Raw genomic sequence first — 18295 nt, 5'->3', positions numbered from 1 at the left:
TTAAAAATAGCTTTCACACAAAATAGCTATTGAGAAAAATAGACAGCATGTCGTTCACTGCTTTCATTTGAATGTGACAGGTAAAACACCTCAGAGTGTATTAACCTAATTTAAAATATTGTTGCAGAAAGAATACTAAGAGAGAGGTTTTTTGACCTAAGGTTAATTTGGATTACACTGAAAATATTATTCCTAACAGTCTCTGCTGTCTGAAATTTGCTTTGCTGATGATGAACGTATTTTAAATACACATAGGCAGAGTAAGGAGGTTGTCTGTCTCCAGGGCAACACACCCTGCGCACATCACAGACACTGTCGCACCCCCAGCTCACAGGCCAGTGTCTGGTTGCCTATTTGTCATATGGAGCCAGCTAAAGACTAAGGGTTAAAGTGAGGTAACAAATAGCTTTAAATGAGTACAACGATGCCTTTTAGATCCAGCCTGTGGACAGAGCTATCAGAAGACAAGGCAGCATCACTGTGTAGTACACAACACTGAGAGAAAACAGAAAGGTCTAAACCAATAAATATTGACAGAAAATCTACCTTTCCTGTTAGCTTTGACAATGACCTTAATTTTTCAAGAAATTAAACCAGTTTAGTTCTGGAGATTAATAATTAATCATAGTTTCTTTTGTCATTTTTTAAAATTAGAGTCCCTCGTGGTGTTTCAGGAATTTGTGGACAAATGTTACCTTAGTGGTTAAAATTTAAAATACTTAGATCATTCTTGCTCCAGGAAGTTTTTGTCATTCTATATTACATCATACAACAACAAAATTAATCACTATTAAAGAGTTCTACAAAGTTCAGATCATTTTGACTGGACTTCTTAATCGTTGAAGTATGGTCATAAACTATGGGACTGTCATGTGATCTCTTTGACATACATTTGACATGCAGACCTACTTTCCTCCTTTAAGCCTATTACACTTCCATTGCATACCACACCTTCACACCTTCATAATCCATTACTTTATCATGTAGTAATAATAATTTTGAAAGAGAATCATTAAGTTAATCTCAGTCCAGCCTTTCTCATGAATCTGTCCCTTCCAGGAACCTGCAAATCACAAATCCTTGAATTCATTTTTGCTACTTATTTTCTAATGTCCTACTACTTTTAAGAGGGTAGGGAAAAAAATCTAAAACACATAGCATCAAAAAATGGTATTGTATTTACTGAATAAAACAAAACACTATCTGCTATCATAACATAAAAAAGCATTCTTTTAAAATTAATTTTAACTCCCATTTCAGTGTAACAGCTTGGCCTTTAATTTGTTGCTTTAAATAGAGGACAAGAAATAAAGTAACAACTCAGAGGTTGCTTCCATTGTTCTCTCACTTCTAATTGACAAACATGGCATTTCTGAGAACTGCAGCATGACTGCTGTAGTGACTGAAGCAAAAAAATAGGAGCTTTCAATTCCAATTTAAAACAGCACTTTCAGAAATACTTTCTATCCTGCTGTTGAATGACAATTACCTGATAGGTGTCAAACATATGAACTGACGAACACTAAATGGAATACAGCCATAGAGAACTTAATGCCAGCTATATTCCACAAAACAAGCTGAAGCAGCTGAAACTATGATCACACACTAGCCTTTCTGGGGACGGGGAGCTGGGGAATGCATGGGAGTATGTGTAGAAAAATTTGCAATTAAAATAAAAAATTATCTGCAGACAGAATTTTAGCAAATCTAACATCTATTGCAAGAACATAATCACAGTACTATGGATAGCAAACATGCAGTATATCTGCATTTGTCATTACTCACAGAATTTGACCAACTTAATTTGTTAAAAATATCATGTTACACAATTAATTTTATGTACTGGATTGACATCTGCACATTTAAAGATACGATAATTCAAGGAAGGTTAATGTTTTCCCCAAAGCATACAAGTCAGGAGCTCATTTTAATTATTATGAAACTACCATACATAAAAATTACTCAGGATGCTCTGTGTCGTCATTGTAAAGCAATGTTTTGGAAATGGGAAGTTTTTTCATTGGAAAAAAAAGACGTGCCAGAGGTGTCATACACATGCCCAGCAGTAAGAAAAATCAAAGTGTAATTCAGGCCTTTACAGAAGAACAGGAAGTTCAAACACCCACCTTTTTACTTACTGTAAGGCCTTAAACACCTTTCTTATGCACTAGCTTAGTATAATTCTTTTTAAAGACCTTTCCACCCTACTAATATTTATGGAGACAGATATGGGTGAAAATTTCATAAGAGATGAGTTCTCACATGACTGTTCTCTGTTAGAAAGTGCCCACTCTTCACTTTATCTGGATCCTCACTTAGAGTGTGGTACTTCTGTCTGATTTTAAATCTTCCGTTGTCTCACCTTGAATAGTGCAAACTACTTAGGATGACTAGAGGATAAATTTATATTAAAGGAAGAAATTTAGAGTAAGAATCTGGAGATTTGAAACTAATTCCTTTCATTTACTCCTTTTTCCCCCCTCCTATTCTTGAAAGCTTTGGGTATGAACAACTGGCTTTGAATGTAAAATATTAATCAAATATTAAAACAGATATTAAATAAGATAATCAAAAAACATTAAATAGGGTGAAACCATACCTTATTCTGTCAATTCACATCCCTATCAACCTCAGGTATTCCTGGGTTTTTGTTCTGTGAAAAGTTTGCATTTTTAGTTTCTCTGTGTAACTGCTAAAGAAAAATAAACAAACCCTCACTTCTATACTAACTTTCTCTTCCTTTCTTCTTTGCATAACAAGCCAGAAGAGACATAGCAAAAATCCTCTACATAATTTTTCAGGAACTCAGGTTTCAGTGAAATGTTTTACAAAAAAACACAACTGCAAAAACAAACAACAGAATATGAATGATATTACTTTTTCTTTAAAAATATCTGAGCAGAGATAACACAGGTTTTTTCCATTCATTTTTAGAATAAGCCTCTTTTAACCATTCTTCAACACTTTTCAAAGTAGTAACAATTTATGAACTCAATTATCATAGAATTAAAATAATAAAACTATTATTAAGTGAATTTTTCCTCCAAAATGTACAACTGTGTAGTACAATAGTAATACATTGCGAATCACTTTGTGTTAAATAATGCTTCTTACTTCCTGCAGGGTAAGCCTACTCTTTATTGAAAGAAGAATGAGGGAGATTATTCAAAAAACAAGACTAAAAAAATTGTTTTCTCATTGGGAAGTAGTTTAATGTAGTTTCCAGGCAGTTTCCTGGCCATCCGAGTCTGCTACATTCCATAACAAACCACCAAAACCTGGATAAACTAAGTACCAGGGCATCTTAAGTGGGTCACAGAGATCAATATCTAGGAATTTGAATTGAGGTGGCCTAATTTGCTGAAAAGTTTCTTCAGAGATCTGACACAATACTCATAGTTCAAGTCTTCTGAAAAAGAGAGCATCTTTATTTGCATTCCTGCATTGCCAGGCTTCTTGGTTTGAAAGTTGGTTTTCAAGTGTTCACTTATCATCCAATACTGTAAATAAGAATAACTATACTTCTCTGGGCAAATGGTAACAGAAACCCCTAAACAGGTAATATTTTTTGGGGATGTTGTTTCTGCTCTCCCCCTCCCTGAGCTTCTGCTTTTCATGTACTCTTAAAAGGCTGTTAACATCGTCGGGTCCTTAACAAAGCCTGCTGTGACTCCTTCCTGGCAATTCCTTAAGTGTTTAACTTTCCTAGTGAACTAACCTGTTATAGTTCTACGTCCTCCTTAAAAGTGTTGCAATGCTTTTGGGCATGGCTGACCCATCTATATAGCACACAGAAACTCTCTCACCCTTCCATGTTGTTGCAAGCAAATGTTATGTCATTTGCCACCTCCTCAACACTGGAGAAGAGTTGAGTGCCCGCTCAGTTCTGCTCTCTATTCATGTAAGCAATACATCCAATCTCCTCTCTCTGTCTCCCTCCCTCCCATCAGATGTCCGGATTAGGATGCCATGCAGAGTGAAGAAAAGGTGAGGTGCCATAAATATTGACCTGCTGCTTCTTATTCCTTCTCAGCAGCAGAGCACTAGAAATGAGATTGCTGCTCCCTGTGTCGCCAGCCTTCTCTCTGGCTGCTTCTGGAGCAGTACAAATAGAAACAGCCCTTGAACTGTAAAGCCTTTATGCAGAAAATCTAATTTTGTATATAAGAACCAATAGGATGGTTGCAACTACTGTCTATGGTTATACGTATAATACAAAATTGCAAAGTATTAAAATTCATAAGAGCAAGAATTTGCTAGTAAGAGTTTTACCTAATTATAATGTTTCCAATGCTTCTATTCAAGCATTCATCCATGAGATCCAAGTTTAACCTGGCATGGATAAAACAGATCTGAATAAAAGGTTTTAATAACATTATTTTCAGCAATTTCATCTCCATTTGGAAAAAAAATAGAAGCACAAATTCATGGTAATATATGGGTACACAGGAAGCATCCATTTATTGGTATTACACTGAGGTTATCTACTTCCATAAAAACAGTCTACACTTGTGTTGATTGCTGTTATTTCGACTATTCTGTTTTGTGCCCAATATTCTGCTAACAGAGTACACTGGTGGACATATATAGCCTTTGCTACACAGCATAAGTTTGGTATTTACTACAACACAGTAGATTTCTTCAACTGAGAAAAGCAAGTAGAAATGTTTAAGTTTTCTGATCCACCTGATGATCAGGGGCTGAATCCAACCCCCAAACAATTATTGTGGGTTAATGGATTGGGCTCCATTTGGTGACTTCAGTAATGAGGATGAAAAATTGCCCAGAGAGAGAAAGAACTGGAAACAACTCTTTTTTTTTTTTTTTCCCGCAATGTAAATCATATTCATTGTTATTGAAAAATAATAAAACCCCATTTATTTGCAGCGCATCATTATTGAAATATAACAAGAGTCTATATGCAATATTAAACTAAAAAAGGAAGTTCCTTCACATCATTTATAGTTTATTTTAGAATTTTAAATTATAATTAATTATATTTCTTAGGTTTGGGAGTACAGAATCCCATAGAAAAACTTTGCACTTTAATAACAAAACAGCACCTCGTGCTGAAATTAAAAATACATCCATATTACAAGTATATTGTATTAAAAAATTATTCACATGAGTAATAGACTGAGAAATCAGGCTTGTATTTTGAAATATTTCTAAGGAAATACAGTCAGCTTTTTTTTTTTTTTAATATGCAGTCTGTGAAATACAGCAAATCCATCTACTTGCACTTAGTACCCCATAAATTGAAATCTAAAATTATTTTCCATATATATTTCATTGTATATGTGTATAATGTATTCTATGTGCTATATATCTCATAAAGGAGTGTATTCCTCTGTATAAATATTGATATGAGTACAAATAAACAACAAACAAAGAAGAAACAGAAATGGTTTTCTTAAAAAGAACAGGTAATATGAAGCATTTGTAACTGCAGAAAGTATACAGGAGTACAGCATAAGATACTGATTATGGTACAGTGAAAATTTTGTTGCAATTTATTTTAACACAGTTTTTTATTGGAATATGAGATAGACAACCTGTTTCTCAATAAGACAGTATACACTATTCATGGCAAAAAATGAAGTCTTAGGTACTGACTGATGCCAAAACCTTTCCGGTTGGATTCAGAGTGATTTTTTTGTTTATAAAATCTCAAGAGGTTGAAGCTATTTTAACTCTATCACTCACCATGTTCAAGTTTCAAACTTAGGTTCCTAGTTTGGACAGTGTGATTAAAAGAGATCTGTTGTGTCTCAAATTTCATTGTATGGCCTCACTATTTTAGCACCTCATGACACCCTTTTTAACCTATTTACTCTCACAACAGCCTGTAACTTAACCGGTGTAATTTTCACATTTTCTAGATTTCCTAAAGTCACAAAGGAAAGACAATGACAGTTCCTGAATGCCAACCCAGCTTTCTATTTAATTGTGATTCTTTTATTTATGTAATTGAAGTTGCTGACAATTGGTACCCACCTGACAGGGAAATAAAGAAGCAACTTTTAAATAATTCAGACTACAGAAAAAAGAGAGGAAGATGTGGAATGCATATTAGCCTATAGTCTAAGGATAATAGTCCCACATATTCTTGTAAAAAACAGCTAGCAGTATGCCAATGTAAACAGCACCACTGCTCTACCACTTGTGGAAAGTAATGTCTTTCACCAGGAGTGATATTTCACATCAAGTGGAATATTATTCTGTTGCCATCTCAGGGGAAGAAATTCAGATTATTGCTTCATAAATGTAACTTTGCAAGACAAATGTTAACCTACCCAGTTTGCCTTAGCTCAAAGTTCATCATGATGTATACAATCTAGAACACGATCTCTTACTGAGAAACAAAGAAATCTAAAGTATTTACAATATAAGAAAGCTATAGGTCAAATGCTACTACACAGGTTAAACATTATGAGTGCATTTTCAGATATATTTAGGCTGAAACCAGTCCTTCAGTCACTGTGGATATCTGGAGACTCACAACTAAATGAGTTCCTACTAGATCACTGGAAAATATAAAACTTGTTTTTGAGCAGGTAATGCTACATTTCCTCTCCTTGCACAGGCGTACCTGCTTGAACGTAATAAGATTGATACGTGACTAAAAATCTAACTCTGTGAAACTCAGCCCATTTACTTTCCCAATTTTCCTATTGTATTTAAAGAAATAAAACTGAGGCCCTGAAAAGCCCTCCTGACTTTCCTACTTAATCACTTGGTGATTGATCCTTAAGAAAACTAGATGTTTTTCTGCCCTTTCTTCTCAACTGCATCTTCTCTCCTCTGATTTTCTAATTTCACACTCACATCCAAAACACAACAGTTTAATCTGCAAGGAACAAGTCTCCTTTGGGAGCATCATGAAACAGTCACTAAACTGTTGCACTTCATTTCGGTTTGACTTATTTCACTCAGCTTCAATCAATATCCTTCCTTCTAACTTACAAAAGCTGTTTTGTCTGAAAAAGATCTGCTCCATATGGCATAGCTCGTTCTTCCTTAAGTGTTGAGTGGAAGGCTAAAAATGTACTCAAATAAGGGTAGATGTCTACCACAAATAGTCAAAGTTTGTTCATCTATATACATATCCAAAAATATGGATATGTATACAGATGGATATCCATATAGACATCCATATATCCATATATAGACACATATCCATATTTTTGGATATGTCAGTGAAGATATGGAATCCATTGATCTACTTACAGGCAAATATAAAATAATCAATCTGCACAATAGACTACCATTTTAACATGAGAATACAGATTATTCAGCAGTAGCATAATTTACAGATAAAATAATAACTTGATTAGTCATTAATGAGTTTTTATTTTTTTTTAACATCAAAAGCGACCTACTTGTATCTACATCAGACCTTCCATTATATAGTTGCCTTCTTGGGATACCATGACCATTAAAAGTTACTTATTTGGTACAGAAAGTCTTAATTTTATATTATTCCTCTTTCTTCACCAAATGTACACATGCAGATGTACTCAATCTCTCCAAATTACGTTATTATTTTTGCATTACACAGAACAGGTTTAACTGCTTTGTAAATCTTGATGTTTCAAACAGGTTTGCCTGTAATCAGATACATAAATCCTAAAAAAATTCACCAAGTATCTCCCATATCTCATTAATATCAAAGGCCAAAGAATTCTGGTCAAAAACTATGTCAAACATGGAACAAATAATTTAAAAGTCAAGAGAGAGAACAAAGGTGACTGTGTTATTTTTACATCAGTACACTAATATGAATTTTTTTTCATTCAGTCATTCCATCATTTTGTATATTTAATCTTGTTCTATAATGTCATTTTAGGCAATCATTATTCATGTCTTTGCAAATGTCATATTCCAACAGTAAAGCCTAGATTCTCATCCCTAAAGTCCATTAGTGATTAGGCAATGCTTTTTTCTCCTCACCTATACTCAGCTGACCAAGTGTAGCTATTTTTCAGAAACCTATTTTGTCATACCAAATTTCTGTCATCCTAAAATGAATTATTTTATCCAGAGCTACATTTTAAAAGCAGCCTGAGCAGAAATCAGTGGCAGAATGCATGGAGAAAAGCAGGACATTCTGTAGGAAGCTCCTGTTATCCATGCTCTGGGATGTAAACTGGTTAGATGTAGATGTTTTTGCAGGTATCAAATATATGTCACCTTTATTTTGGGTGTTTGTATCTATATTCTGGAAGAAACTATCTCCTTTCCTTTCAAAACATATGTAAATTTGGCCAGCAATGGCCAGGATATCTCTTGATGAATGATCTGCTTCAGATGAATACTCAGCACCTCTTAAGAAACTTCAAATGATGCTCAAAAGCAACTCTATCCTTGCAAAGGTGAATACAAAGAGAAACTTCCCTACCTGTTTGCAAATACTCAATCCCTCAGCCTAAAATGACTATTAGTAAGAACGTTTTCTTGAAAAAGAATCAAGACTATGAAGTGGAAAATCCAATTATTGTGGGGAAGTGTTCTCACAGAACAGTCTGGCCAAAAGGAGCCCTCTCCAAGTTAGACTGCAAATACAGTGGAGGATCCTGAGCCAGAGAGTAAAATTTTAGTACAGTGGTGTGGTGGGTTGACCTTGGCTGGACACCAGGTGCCTACCCAGCCACTCTTACTCACTTTGCCAGTGGGACAAGGGACAGAGTAAGATGAAAACAACCTGCGGGTTGGGATAAGGCTATTTACTAAGGCAAAAGAAAAGCAGAAACCTGTACAGGCAAGAGTGAAGTGCAAGATAACAGAGTTTATTCTCTACTTCCCAACAGCAGCCACCAATGTCCAGCCACTTCCAAGAAGCACCCACAACGGTTCCTCAGCAGGCCGACATTGGACATAATGAATGTCCCCCTTCCTGCTCCTTGCCTCAGCTTTTATATATGAGCTGATGTCATGTGCTATGGAATATCCCTTTGTTTGAGCCAGGTGGTCTACTTGGGTCCTCTCCCAGAATCTTGCCCTCCATTGAGGAAGGAATGTTACAGTGCTGATGCTACTCAGCAGTAGCCAAAACACCAGTGTGTTACCAACACCCTTCTAGGTACCAATGCAAAGCACAGCACAGTGAGGGCTACTGTGGGGAAATGAACACCATCTCAGCAAGACCCAATACAAATGGGTGACTTCATTGAGTTTGGATCAAGGTTGAATTTAAAGCAGAAACTTAATGTAGTTTTGCATTTGGCCTGAAGTAACTCTTCTCTGCTGTGCAATATATATATATATATATATATAAAATATATAGATTGACTTTCCTTTAGAGACCTTGAATACAGAATCTCTGTCAAGATTTACAAAGAAGGTTGGCAAAACAAACCAAAAGAAAAATGGTAACTCAGTTTGTTCACCTCTTGAGGGGAAGAATTATGCTTTTGGAAAGAATCTTAACACCTTTCATCTAGCCATATGCAGCAAACAAACAGTCTATGTGCACAGGTGCTAATACATTTGATGATAAAAGAGCTATTTGTTCTTATTTCTGGTGTAAAAATTCACTAATGATCACAGGAAATTAATAATACCATATACCTCGATGCCATGAATTGGCACTGGGGTATCAGTATCCACGAACAGAATCTTTTGAGGAATAAAGTAGTTCCCTTGATTCTACAAGTGTCTGGAGGGAAAAAAAAAAAAAAAAAAAAAAAGGACAGGTAGGAAATGGACACTTCACCACATGAAAACTGAATAGCTTACTGAGACCAGGTGTTACAAGCAACTGATTGGAAGAGGCAAGGGGATTGGTATTCCTGTGTGGTGCATTCTTTACCTTTCTCTTTACTGTGGAATTATGCTACATTGCATCCTGTTTTACTGAGAGAAGTCATATAGGAGAGGGAGCAACATAGGTGAGTCTGTTGGAAGCTGGACTTGTAGCACAGCTTCCAGTACACAGGGAAGGACACTCATATTAGGATTATTCTTACCAGCCACATGTAGACAAGAAGAAAATTCTCACGCCTTTTGGTGTCCTTTTTCTCTAGAAAATATGATGCAATTGAGAATTTCTCAGCGTTACTTCTTTCCCCACATCATTCATTTTCTAAGGGTGAGAGTCATACTGCACTCAAGGCAATATCTTAAACCTCACTGGTTTTGCTAAAGCCGTAAGGGTAACTAACAATGTGTTAACACAGATGGTTGCAGACAGACCTAACATCTGCTCTGTGCTTTTAAGCATCGAAACTACGAAAGAGGCTACATTTTAGCAGTTAGTGTGACAGGACAGATAAATGCACTAACATAACTTCTGGACTGGAGGTGACTCCTGTCCATCCAGATTAGATCATAAATAATAATAAAAAAAGGATCTTTCTGTGCTTGCACAGAGAAGATATATCCTAAGACAGAAAATTACCTCTATTTAAAACTACCTCTATTTACCTGTTTTCCAATTTCCAAATCCTAGCTAAAGCAACAAAATACTCTATTTACTCACAAAAAATGACTATGCAACCAAATACGTTTATTGATAACTGCAAGTGAACTAAGTCTTTTCTTTGCATCATAGTAAAAGAAACTAACAATCAAGTATTCCTACCTAGCCTTGATAGGCTATTGAGCTGAAAGACATGTAGAGACCAGTGTCTCCTACTCGCCAAAAGACATGGAGTTCATAGGACATTCATATGCCAGAAATGACATTTTTATCTGAATAAGATAAAAAGATAATATTTGAAAGATAACTACAAGCTCTGGAAACTGTTAGAGATTAGTTTGACGAAAATGGGAGGAATGAGGTTCTAAAATAGATTGCAACATTGGATGCATTCTATTCAAAAGCAAAAGAAAAACATTTCTGTATGAGGTGTTACACTTCAAAATATAATCAATGTACGATGTAGGAAGAGACATAAAGTTAGTCCTTTCAAAGACTTTGATTTATGCAGTCCCCTAACATTTACAAAGTTGCACACACATAATCTCCCCACACAGCTACCACTTGACAGCTATTCTGGACACACAAATGCAAAGTGAATCCTTCATTTTGCCATCTCTCCACTCCAAGATTCTGGTGAAAGAATTTCCAATAAGCCTGGTGCTGTTGGTTTACTGCTCTGATCCATTGCTTCAGCTTGATCTCCCTCCTCTCCTCCCCTTCCACCTGAGGAACAAAACAAAAGCTTTGGAGCAAAGCTGCCCAGTGGCAAAAGTTTCAGGTAAGGAAGTTGGAGGGAAGATATTGATCAGTATCAAACCACTCTCAAAGTAATGGAAGGAGAGGCAAAGGAGAGTTTCATTCTCTTCTAGTGAAAGTTGTATTGATTCAATTCTGTCCTTATAACTGAAATAGCTTGCTGGCTCCAGCGAAGCCAGCTTGCTTTCCATTCTGGTCTCTCTCTCCTGCTTATTGGAAAGTAGAGAATAGATGAAGCAGAATAACATAGTCCCTAGTCAGGGGCATGGAATGAAAACAGGTTCCTCTCTGTTCTGCAACTGCTGAACACTGTAATAAAACTAAGCAAATTGACTGGATTCTCCTGTTTACTCATGGAATTTGTTATGTAATGTTCATTCCTTGCTATGTAGTGTAAAGGCAGTGGTCTTGTAATGCATCATTGCAACTTCACTAAAATCAGTGAAGTTATAACAAGTTAGTAACTTAAGATTTTTCTTTTAGCTGTTTTCTCTGTGCTTAATTAGCAAACATCAGGCAAACTGCCCTTTTTTTCAGTGATATTCACAATGTAAGTCCCTAACTATGGGAACAGATTTGCTTCAGCATATGGCCCATGACCTGCCTCCATGTGGTTGATGGAGAGGACTCATTGCTCATTTTGGTTTCTGGATCAACACTGACATTCCAAATGTGATCCTCCTTGTATAAAAACAAAAAACCTTTTCTTGCATTCAATAGGTGAACAACAAACTATTAGTTTTTTTACTTAGAATACTCTATAATCCTTAATTCCTTAATCATTTGGGCAGAATTCTTGTTTAATGGTAATGGCAGTACCCCAACATGGAAGAGTTGAATAGCACAGATCAGCCTCAGGCAAACTGGAAATTCCCTGAGTCACTGGAGTTATTCACATTGCAGTTACAAATACATCAGCTGTACCTGATAATGTTTAATCTTTTTACACCTAGGTACTTTTGAGTGAAATTATTATATTATCATGTGAGGACCTGCCATGACACTATTGGTTGCATTAAAACAAAAAGTTATACTTCAATTGATATATCATCTTGAACTCATTATTCATATTAAAATCAGATTAATTTGTACCAGGGGGATTTTTTTTTTTAAAGGGCAGTTTAATATAGTTGAGATCACATTAAACAATTTTCCACAAACTTAGTGACAATATCATTCTGTGAGAAATCAAGAAAGGGATCTAATTCTACATATGCTAAAAAACCAATATTTAATCTTTTTTCCTATCTGTTATCATATGTAATAAATCTGAAGCAAATCCATAACTATAACAATTTTTTTTAGATGTCACAAATGCTATACATTCAGAGCATTAAAAAACCCAAAGGTAAGCAATGCTGAAGAGTAAATTAGCAATTGTTTAGAATTGAAAAAGTAATTCTATAACCAATGCATTATATAGGAACAAAGCAAATCTTATAGATTCTTACCACATACAGTTTGAAGGATGATATATTTCAATAGTTCAGTAACTATCTAAGTGCTGTCTTAAAGATTTCAAATTCTATCAGCTCTCTGAACAATTTTATGAGCTGAAGCTACATCCATCAAAGATCCTATTGCATGATGAAAAGTTAATGTTTCAGAAAACTGGAGTGGTCTCCTTGGCTATGTGATTACGACTGAAAGCAGTTATACAGCAAAAAGGAGTAGTTTGAACTCACATGAGCAAACACACTGACAAAAGCAAGTATTTTTTGAGCAAGGAGTTCAGTGAGTGAGTAATTTTTGTTTACTATAGCAGCCCATACTAGGCATTTAGTGAAAAAGTTGAAAAGCTGACAGCAAAACACCTCAGTAACAGTTAACTGAAATAGCTTATTTCTATAAGATGTGAAAAACCCCTCATTTTGTATAGAAAAAAACTCCTAATAAATTAATGTGAAGCCCTCTTTGCAAGTAGATGAAATGATATGACCCATATGGTAGAGAACAGAAAATTCTGAGCAAGCAAATGAGAATTTTTAAAACATATATGCACTATATATATTTTAAATACCCACATTTAGTGTTGGCATCTATGCCTTTTTTTTTGAAAGGTGCAGAGCAGGCTTGATCCTAAAGCTCATTCTGTAGTAATAGTGTATTGCATGATACAGATTTTTAAAACACAGATACTGACAGAGAACAAAACTCTAACTGCATCATAAATCAGAAGAGCAAAGCACTCTGTAAATATGAACTGAACTACCAAGCTCAGTAGCAGTGAGCAGCTTTCAAAGGCAACTGACAGGTGTTATGTTCACTATTTGCAATTTTTCTAATAAACATCCACTCAAAGACAACTGTAAAACCATTGTAAAATATATCTTATGTGAGCATCTACTTCTGTTTTCAATTTCAAAGTAAAACCAGCAGAAACAAACCAGGATTTTTAGTCTGTTATTTTCACTTTTTTCATTTCACAGTTTTCTTTTATAGCTGATGCTCTAAGTCTATTTTAGCATATCAGACACTGCACCTACAAACAGCACAAACTGTGAGTGACCACTTTACCTTCTGAAAAATCAATCAGTCCCAGCAAATGAAGCAGCTTCAGAGATGCAAATATAATCACAACAATACCCACTGTTTGCAGTCCCTCCGACTCCCACTCGAGAGTCAACATTCTTCCAACAGGCAAATCATTCCAGTCTTCACACCGGTTTGCAATCAGAGGGAAATTGGAAGATTTCACCAAGAGTTTGCTTTGAAGAAAGTTGCAGTGGTGTAAAGCAGCACTATACTGAGCTGAGGCGTTTCACCAGCCACTGTAGCTGAGACAAAATATTAGATAAAGCCCTGCATCTCATGCTTCTCTAGGCTTTTGATTTCATCAGTAGCGAGTCCTCTTAGAAAGCTGAGGTGGACCACGAACCCCTGGGTATGACATTGTATCCGTCAAGCAGCGTTACTAAGAGCTGCTGGAGGAACATCTGTGTCGGAGCAGAGACTTGGCTGTGTCAGTGCCAAGAAGAAATGCTCTCTGGAAACTTGCACTAGGGAGCACACTGCTATCAGCACTGCACTCCACTGCTTCCAGACCCGGGCTTTGCGATTCTCCCCAGCTTCTCCTGGCACAGTTTTTGTTAAGTTTGAGACATGACAGCTTGCTAAGGACACACATCTGTTTTCACGTGTGCTAAATGCTACATAAAAAAACCCCTACTACTCTCTGCATTAGATAGAATAATGTTCAGAGAAACACTGTCCTTCCCTCTTCTTAAGCATCATCAGAATCTAATTAGATTCTATTCTCACTGAAAGTGAGAAAAGAAATTAAAGAAATACACATCAGCACCACCAGTGCCTCCAGCTAGCAAAACACAGCGCTGTCAAGGAGACATGCACTGCTCAAACCCCTGATCCGTAACCAGGCAGAATGTATTCTTTATTGATTGAGAAACAAAGGAGTGCTTTTGTGCCTCAGGACGTGAACTTAGGAGTTCTGAACCCCAAACTCTGATATACATGAATGGGTATTAGGCATTTTACACAGCTCCTGGGAAGATCTTGCCCAGGCTATGCATCAGGGAAAAAAGAATCCCAGCTGATTTACTGGACAGTCTGTATAAAACTAATTGTCTTGTGTTTATTAATGTGATTACCAAGAGGATACCCAGTGTGAAGAATAGGCTTTGGAGAATATTTATGCAGCATATGCATAAATAATACAAGGTTATACCTAAATAGCAGCTTGTTCTTGTTCACCATTCCAGCAATTTAAATAAATCCTAATAAATGCTTTCCACTGGTAAACAAGGCAATAGAATAAAGTGAAGGAAAGTCTCAGAAAAAAAAAATAATTTTAGGCACCCTTATTACTAAAGACACATGTCCTAACTCTAAAAAGAATCTCATAAATGATGTCTGGTATCAACCACTCATCTTAGGTTGCTAAACTCTTTACATTAGGAAAAAACCTAACTGTTGAGAAGCTCAGATACTTTTAATTTTGTTCAGAAAGTCATTATCATTTCAAACTATCATCAACCAAATTGTAACACTGACAATCTATCATTTTTGGGCTACCAGGTAGAGAAAGAAAAATGTAATCTACAATTTACTATAAGCTCCTTTTGTTTTTCTTTGAAGGCTGTCTGCACTGAATTACAGTAACTAACTGGACTCACAGATTTTTCCATACAGGCAGGAATATAGAATCCACATATTTTCATTCATTCAAAAAATCACATATGTACTTCAGTTATTTTAGGTTATATCTAGTCAATATATAAGCAAGAATATTCTCTGATTTTACTCTTCTGGGTATTTAGTACTAGAATGTCCTGAGTTCTGTATATTTACTTACGCTCTCAACCTGAATGTCAGTTCACTTCCTATTAACCTGTAAAGTTAAAACAATGTTCAAGAGGAAAGCACAGTAAAAAAATCAAACCAAATACACTATCCCACATTTGCACCTTCCAAACATGTAATTACCTTCACCTCATATTCCACATTAACTATCCAATAAATTTTCCTGTTAAGTTCTATTCCTTTTAAAAGTAACATTTTGTTTCCTCTTTACAGTTTCTAGCTATTCCATTCTTCTTTTAAGCCTCTTACATCTTTTGTCTTAACTCATTCTCATGTCTGACTTCTATTTTTTTACTTGAGTTTATTCCTATTCATTTTTTTTTTCTTAACTTTGTGTTCTTTTTATCAAATGATGAAAGTTTGCAATACTTCCAGGCTTAACGTGATTCCAGGATGGGACCTTTGACCCACATTGTTTTACCAGCATTACAGAAACAATAATCCTAATATAACACAAAAAATCATGCTATAAAGATGAAAGAGGCCTTACTTATTGTTAATAAATGGTATCAGGGAAACTATTAAAATGGAGAAATCTATCAACCTACATTTTCCCTTCATGCAGCACATCCAGGCTACCTTGTGTTTTTGAGTTGCCTACTTTTGGACCAGAGGCCCTTCTACTCCACCCCTGAATGTGCCAACCCAGTCACAGAAAGCCACTCAGCAAGAAGCAGCTGAAGCCATAGCCAGGGTTTTGGTTTCTGCTTTCACACAAGACAACCTGGATTTCTTCAAAAAACATAAAAAGGACAGAGATTATGAACTTGATGAGTTTTAAGGGCCAAGAGTACCTGGACACCAAATGAGTTGCAGAAGAATTTTTAAAGAAAAAAATAACATCCATTTGAATTAATGTAATATTACTGACTTCAAGGATTACCTCCTTAAAAAAAGAAGTAGACTTTTCCTGTGGTTTCTCATGATAGTTCTCCAAGTTAGGAGAACTACACTTTGTGAATCTCCAAGCCTTAGCTTTAAAAATTAAAGCAGCAAGGATAAGAAACTATGTGGAAAGGAAAAAGAAATGATACACAGAATCTTTCCTGCAATACACCATGCAACAGAATACAACAATGTTACCTCCAGAGGGGAGTTCTTCTGGAAGTGGTTCAATTAAAAATCTACGCCCCAAAACATTTGAAAATTAAAGCAATCTTGAACAAGGAGATAACAAAATTCTGTTACATATAGGGCACCTCTTTGTATTCTGATCCCTTCCTAAAATCATAGTAAGTTGTAATTCTCTCTAACACTTCATATTTTTTTCAATTATTTAAAAATAAATATTCATGTGATACATCCATGGGGTGTGCCCATATTGACACAAATCTTAAAAGCTGTTCAAAGGAAAAGAGGTCACGATCTTAAGCTGTGCCAGGGGAGGTTTAGGCTGACTAATAGGAAAAAACTTTTTATAGAGAGAATAATCAGACATTGGGATGGGCTGCCGAGGGAGGTGGTGGATTCTCCATCCCTGGAGGTTTTTAATATGAGACTGGATGTGGCACTGAGTGCCATGGTCTGGTAACCACAGGGGTGTTGGATCAAGGATCGGACTTCATGATCTCGGAGGTCTTTTCCAACCCAGTCAATCTTATTATTCTATGAAAGAAAAGGAAGTTTTCATCAAAAGGATACAAAAAGAAACACTGTCTTTTACATAAAGCATTGAAACCAGGGGGTGACAGCTTGTAATATCCAAGCCTTGCTCCCTAACTCCAGCTTTGATTTTTGACTTTGCAATGCATTCTAGTGGTGACTAAGCAATATATTTAAGTTTGCACAAACTTCCTTGTGATTCTTCACTATGCTGCATGGGGGAAAAAAGACATACTAGAAAGCGTTAGGAAGCTATCCTATCAAAACATATAATTCCACTGGTCTTAAATTCTTTTCCACAAAGATCTGAAGCAGACAAGGAAGGAGAGCCAGCAGGGTAGCCCTGTAAGTTAGATTATTTAGAACCTAATGATGGTGACAACAGGGTTGAGTGTCCATGGGTAAGAATCAGGAAGAAGGCCAAGTAGGGAACCAACTAGGATGAAGAGGCAGACAAAATATTCTATAGGCAGCAGAGAGAAGTCTCATGATTACTAGTCCTTGTTCTAATGGGGGACTTTAATTTACCAAATGTCTTCTGGAAATACAACACAGCAGAGAGAAGACAGTCTTCTGGAGGTTCCTGGTGTGTGGAAGACAGTTTCATGACACAGCTGGTGAGGGAGCCAATGAGGGGAGATGCCCCACTGGACATGCTGTGTGTGAACTGGTGGGTAATGTGATACTTGGACACTGTCTTGGGCACAGCAATCACAAAATGGGAGTTTTCAATTCTCAGAGATTTAGAAAGGGGATCAGCAGAACAGCTGGCTTGGACTTCTGGAGGGCAGACACTGGCTTGTTCAGAGACTGATTGAGAGAGACCCTTGGGAGGCAGTCCTGAAGTGCAAAGGAGTTCTGGAAAGTTGAGTGTGCTCTAAGGAGTCTTACAGGAGCAGGCTGTTCCCCATGTGCCAAAACGTGAGCCGGTGAGGAAGAACATCGGTCTGGCTGTGCAATCCTGTGGTTTGGCTGGAACCCAGGATCTCTATATAAAAACAAGTACAAGCTTTTCTCTCCAAAGTAAATACACAAGAGGAACCTGTGCTGAAGTGCTGTAAGAGGTTTATCTTACCTGGAAGCACAGATCCTATGTGAGTTCTGAACTGGACAGAGTAGATGTGCCTAAATTAGTGGTGTCTAGAAGAACAATCCCATTCTGGAGCCCTAACATTCTTCCATAAACAATCCTAA

At 36.4% G+C, this 18295-nt stretch overlaps 1 protein-coding gene across 4 annotated transcripts in view; it reads right to left on the bottom strand.

Moving 5' to 3' along the window:
- Positions 1–18295, bottom strand: part of KCNIP4 (potassium voltage-gated channel interacting protein 4) — a 302123-nt gene that overhangs the window by 92627 nt on the left and 191201 nt on the right. For 2 of the 4 annotated variants that reach the window (XM_027902068.1, XM_027902069.1), the window contains exon 1: positions 13697–14156. The exons of the other annotated variants lie outside the window; for them this stretch is intronic. In XM_027902068.1, the coding sequence (XP_027757869.1) occupies positions 13697–13808 (112 nt within the window). In that variant the 5' untranslated portion in view covers positions 13809–14156. Of the gene's footprint in view, positions 1–13696; positions 14157–18295 lie in introns of those variants that run through there. 4 annotated transcript variants of the gene reach the window in all.

This window comes from Empidonax traillii, unplaced genomic scaffold (genome assembly GCF_003031625.1).
Source record: "Empidonax traillii isolate 1590-97213 ecotype Southwest subspecies unplaced genomic scaffold, ASM303162v1 scaffold834:size519909, whole genome shotgun sequence".
Lineage (NCBI taxonomy): Eukaryota > Metazoa > Chordata > Aves > Passeriformes > Tyrannidae > Empidonax > Empidonax traillii.
The sequence above is the reverse complement of the archived record's forward strand: the minus strand, read 5'-3'. Positions and strand labels throughout refer to the sequence as shown.